The sequence below is a fragment of the Poecilia formosa genome, unplaced genomic scaffold (genome assembly GCF_000485575.1).
Source record: "Poecilia formosa unplaced genomic scaffold, Poecilia_formosa-5.1.2 Scaffold2570, whole genome shotgun sequence".
In the NCBI taxonomy this organism is placed as follows: Eukaryota; Metazoa; Chordata; class Actinopteri; order Cyprinodontiformes; family Poeciliidae; genus Poecilia; species Poecilia formosa.
In genome coordinates this window covers 1-5,683 of record NW_006802509.1, presented here as the reverse complement: position 1 = coordinate 5,683, position 5,683 = coordinate 1, and the positions used below count along the sequence as shown (strand labels likewise).

The following is a 5,683-nucleotide window of genomic DNA, read 5'->3' as shown; positions in this document are numbered from 1 at the left end:
CAGGTTTTCTTCCTGCAGTTTCCCACTGCCCTGCTGTGCGGCGAGATCAGGAAAGCTTATGTGGAGTTCTGTAATGTCAGTGCAGTTGCTCTGTGTGGCCTTCGGGTGGCGTCCACGCACCCTGATTTCTTCACGTTTGGCAGCCAGAGCACAGCACCCTTCACACCTCCCAGCCCAGACTCAGCAGAGAACTGCTCAGCCTATGTGACGTTTCCTTCCCCCCTCCAGCCAGGCTCCATGTCCTCTGAGACGCTGGTTTCTGCTCCTGCATGCAGTCAGCCCTCCAGGGTGACAGAGATCCCAATACATGGTGGCACACTGCAGCCAGGACAGTCGGTTCGGCTACCCCTCTGGCTCCGAGGACCAGACCAGGAAGGAGTTCACGAAATCAACTTCCTGTTCTACTATGAGAACACAGAGAAAGGACTCAAAATCAGGTGAAAGATGATTTTGAGGATTAATATACTCAAAATGAATCCTGAGAGTATTGTTACTTTAATGTAATTGTGACCAGAGTATTTTAGTGGTGGCATTTTATTTATCTTAAGATAAATTAAATGAGTCTGTAAAGAACACTGAACTGTTCACATTGACACGATGAACAAAACAGACAGTGTTCTGTAGAATGCTGCATCTGGGCGTGCACTTATCTTAAAATCAGCTCTGCTGAAAGTGTTTTTGGCAAGTTTGGTGATTGGATAAAATATGTGGAATAGTAATTCTGAAAAATTGTCTTTGTTCAACAAAAATAATGTGTACACCCAGAAACTCAAGTACTGATGGAAATATGGCCTGTCCCCACCTTACCTTATAAACTGATCAGAAAAGTTTTAGCTTCCCAAGATATTATGCAGATTAAATGCTTGGCATACAGTGGAAAGATGGATGTATTCAAACTGAGTTTAACGGTCTATCATCTCCTCCTCATGAAGTCACCGGGTGTTGCGTCACACGGTGTTTATCTGCGCCAGTCGGTCTCTGAGTGTCCAGGCCTCCGCCTGCCGCAGCAGTGCTTCCCCACATCACTCTCTAGATGACAAAGGCAGCGGGGGAACTCTTGTTTTTATTGATGTGGAGAACGTAAATGCAGTAAGTTGAACCACACTTTGACTTATAAAGTTTCTTTGTTCTCACATCATGTTGAGAAACTTGGTTTAAATTTCTTTCAATTGTTCCAGAGTGAAAGTGGCGTTCGTGAGTTCCACATTGTCCAGGTGTCTAGCAGTAGTCAGCACTGGCGCCTCCACAAGTATATTAATCCATGCAACAATTATGGTAAGTCCATTTTAAAAGGGACAGTCTCCCTTTTAAAATGTTTTTTTTTTTTATCATTGTCATTTTTTTCTGCATACTTTTTAGTACTTAAAGGTTCTACCAAGGTTTTACAATTTAATTCAAATTATTATAAACACAATACTTCTTATTGCATGGATCATGGACTTTTTTTCAACCACAAACATAATAGTGAACACACCAGGAATGATGGAAGGTTGAATGGTCTCCTAGTTTTTGATCAGTCATCTCTGTTAAAACAAAGTTGCTTCTAGGCCTGTCATGATAACACATGTTGCTGGGCGATTAATTGTCCCAGAAAATATTGTGAGAAACTGTAATATTGTCATTTTGAGACCATTATTAATTAATATAAAAAAAATGGCATAATAATGCAAGTACACCTTCTCCAAGAAGAACATTTAGCACTATAACTGAAAGACATTTTAAATAGACAAACCAAAAATGGACAATAAACTTTCTCTTCAAAATATATTAATCATTAGGCTCAGAAAGGGAAAACAGGCAATACTGCTAATTAAGAACTTTGTGAAAAATTAAGTATAAACATAGTACTGTGTACTGGGTTTTAATGTTTCCAGTATTTTTTTATTTATATATTTTTTTTAAATACTGGCTGTTCTATGAAATCATAGGGCAGCTAATCAGTTGCTACTGTTTTTAATTTATCATTTATTGCTTTTTATGTCGGGCCTAGTTGTTTCATAAGATGAATGGAAAACTGTGAGCTTCCTCTTCATCAGACCACCATGCCACTGTCTTCAGTCAGAGGCGTCTTCAGAACCTCTGTAATACTTACCTCTACAGGAAACAATGTGTGCCTTTAAATCAAGGCCAAAAAGCCTCTTGTTTTGAGTTGCTTTTGAACCACAATAAATGGAACATTGACCAACATATATGATGTGTATTAATTTTTTTGATGGCACTCATCAAAATGTGTGATGTTTTTATGATGTAAAGCACTTTGAACTGCCTTGTTGATGAAACGTGCGACACAAATAAACTTGATCAATTGCTTTTGAGCCAGAAAAGGGTAGAGTGCCTTCTCTGGGTCGGGGGGCCGCCCTGCCCCAAGTGGAGGAGTTTAAGTATCTGGGGATCTTGTTCACGAATGAGGGAAGAAGAGAGCGGGAAATCGACAGGCAGATTGGCGCAGCGTCTGCTGTAAAGCGGGCGCTGTACCGGTCCGTCATGGTGAAGAGAGAGCTGAGTCAAAAAGCGAAGCTCTCGATTTACTGGTCGATCTACGTTCCCATCCTCATCTATGGTCATGAGCTTTGGGTCATGACTGAAAGAACAAAATCACGGATACAAGTGGCCGAAATGGGTTTCCTCCGCAGGGTGACTGAGCTCTTCCTTAGAGATGGGGTGAGAAGCTCGATCATCCGGGAGGGACTCAGAGTAGAGCTGCTGCTCCTTCACGTCAAGAGGAGCCAGTTGAGGTGGCTCGTGCCTCTGGGACGCCTTCTTGGTGAGGTGTTCCGGGCACGTCCCACCAGGAGGAGGCCTCGGGGAAGACCCAGGACACGCTGGAGGGACTATGTCTCTCAGCTGGCCTGGGAACGCCTTGGGGTTCCCCGGAGGAGCTGGAAGAAGTGGCTGGGGAGAGGGAAGTCTGGGCCTCCCTTCTGAAGCTGTTGCCCCTGCTATCCGACCCCGGATGAAGCGGAAGAAGATGGATGGATGGATGGATGGATGGATGGATGGACAGACAATTGCTTTTCACTGCTTTCAATTTCTCTCTCCAGATTGCAGACTCAGCAGTCGAGAAAGAGCTAAGCTTTGTTTTAAAGCCATGAGATGCAAACCCCATGAAGGTATTTTTCCGTCTCAATCACACATGCCATCTTGGATGTTCTGTTTTGAAAGCACAGATTTAACTTTGTTCTTAGGCTCTGATGGTGTAAAAGAATACACATTTGCAGACCTGAATCTTGGAAATGAACGGGTAAGATTAATTGACTGCTTTATTTTTGATGTAGACTCAGAATCTTGTATGCATGAACCCAGGACGGTTATGTGACAGTATAATGATACTATGTTACAAACTGAAAATATCAACTTAAGGTGAGGAAAATGTGGTAAACAAAGGCTCCTTATTTGGCTGGATAATTTGGTGGGAGAATAGCCACAGATCAGAAACTTTCATCCTTTAAGCACAACAGTTCAGATAAAGAAGAACACAAAAAAACTGGTCACATTAAATGGTCACATCATTTAATGTGACCAAAACTAACACAATTAAATAAGTATCTTTCATATTTTTGTTTCAAAGAATTGTTGGTAAAGCTGACATTGGAAGCTGTTTCTAGAAGGATTTTCTAACGTCTTGTCTTCCTCCTTTATTTTCGAAAACACCAAAAGTGGCTAATAATGATGAAGTTGGGAATACCCAGGACCACCAATGTGGGAACAACTGGGTCTGTTGTCGCCAGTCCTGTCAAGTTCCAGTCAAGAATATTGTTTTCCAAATAGATATGCTGGTGCAGGACAGGCCAAATTTTAAAGTTGCATACATTTTTTTCTACTATTTTTCTTTCAAATTGTCCTTGCAGTATGGGTGAATGACTCCACACTCCCACCCCAATCACAGAATGATTTGGTCGCCAAAGCAACGAAGAGTTCACGAAGCTGTTTTAGAAGAGAGAGAAATGTACAGGCAGAGAGGAAGATATGGAGCCTCAAGCTATTCTACACAAACTAGTCTTAAAATATTTAAAGGGACGTAAATAAATATTCTGACTGCTGTAATCTTAATTATTGTGCATAACTTTGCATTAGCTATCTGGTCTGCCAAGTAAACATGAACACATTTACAGTAATTATAACAGGAAATACTGTAACTGACCAGAGCTAACAGATTGGAACAAATTCATCTTTTAGGGTTTGTAACCTTACCTCCAGTTGGATTTCCAGTTTATTTTTATTTTTCACTGTGTGGTGCACAGCTACAGGGTTTTAATTTAAGCTATATGATGGTCCAGACTTGAATAGCAGATTTTGAATTTGAAATCATTTTTAATATGTTCCTCATTTCCTCATTCAATCAAACTTTTGAATGATCCTGATGACAAAGTAACTAGCTTCCAGAAGATGATTATTTTCTGTTTTTATTTTTAAAATCATATGAATGAATATTCTAGATAACCAAAGAGATATTTCCCATGAAGCGTACTTTATTGTTGTATTAAGCCAGTAGTGGCTAGGAGTGGCTGCACCTGGCAGTGACTCATAGTCGCTGGTGAATTGACGACCCATCACCAAACTCTTTAATGTAACAAGAACAGTTTGGTGCACCTGCAGACAGATGTCTCTCCTACTCTGGACTTTCTGTGTGCAGATCATGAGTTCCTCTACACCATGTGGAGATTTCTTCTTCAGCTGCCGTCAGAGCTCGGTGTTGGAACAAGTGAATTCAGCTCCCAGGAACAGCAGAAGTCAGGGCTCTGGCCACAGTGACAACACAGCCTCTGACATTACAAATATCGCCAAGAAGTGTAATGAGCTAGACCTAAACATCATCGTTATCTGGAAGGTAAGTGTATTTGATGATCTTAATAAGTGTTTTATGATATTTTACTCTCATCATCAGCAGCCCTTTTTTTTAACATCATATAAATAAATTCTAGATGTTTACTTCTTGGTTCCTGTATTGAATCTGTCACATTGTCCCACTTTACAGTGTTGTAAGATTTATTGTATTTGTAATCTTAATCAATAAAAGGTAGAGGTTGATGCTTTGTGCTTGAGTTGAATGTGTTTTATGTGACCAGGCTTACGTTGTTGAGGACAACAAACAGTTGATCTTAGAAGGCCAGCTTCATGTGGCCCTGAAGACATTCGGCAAAGAGGCCAGTTCTCTGATTCCCAAAGAGGTACGACCTCAATCCTCCTGCTTGTCCACAGCTCAGTGGATACAACCAGACATCAGTGATATTCTGTTTCATTGACTTTGTGTGTGGTGTTTTACCTCACACCTTATGTTACACACTCACTCATTTACTGGATGCTGTTTTGCCAAGCATTTGTCCTTCTGTTTGTTTTTGTGTCTCCAGGAAACCCAGGAGATGATGCTCCTCAGGTTTAAGTCGGAGTTGCCTCCTCCAGTCATTCTGCCTTACCCAGAGCTGTCCCAGCTCATCAGAACAAACCTCTGCTACCCTGAAACCTTTACTCATCATTTTGTCAAAGAAAGGTAAGACAGCTGTAGTAACCAGGCATTACAATACCACAGTATTAGATTGCAGAAATTGAGAAAAACAGACCTCCTACAATTACTAGGGCCCATTATTTAATTTTCTGAGGTTTTTTTATATATATAAATGCATGTGGGCGAATATTTCTTGTTCTTTAGAGCATTTCAGGTTAATATTATAATTCCACACATAAT

The 5,683-nt window shown here is 40.8% G+C and overlaps 1 protein-coding gene across 1 annotated transcript; it reads left to right on the top strand.

The window, feature by feature from the left end:
* Positions 1–7: 7 nt before the first annotated feature.
* On the top strand, positions 8–5,594 carry LOC103133310 (trafficking protein particle complex subunit 8-like). Its single transcript, XM_007545087.2, has 8 exons — positions 8–437; positions 933–1,089; positions 1,179–1,275; positions 3,042–3,110; positions 3,186–3,241; positions 4,634–4,828; positions 5,067–5,168; positions 5,349–5,594. Exons 1-8 carry the CDS (start codon positions 238–240, stop codon positions 5,490–5,492), a joined length of 1,020 nt encoding a protein of 339 aa, XP_007545149.1. The 5' UTR covers positions 8–237; the 3' UTR covers positions 5,493–5,594.
* Positions 5,595–5,683: the final 89 nt, after the last annotated feature.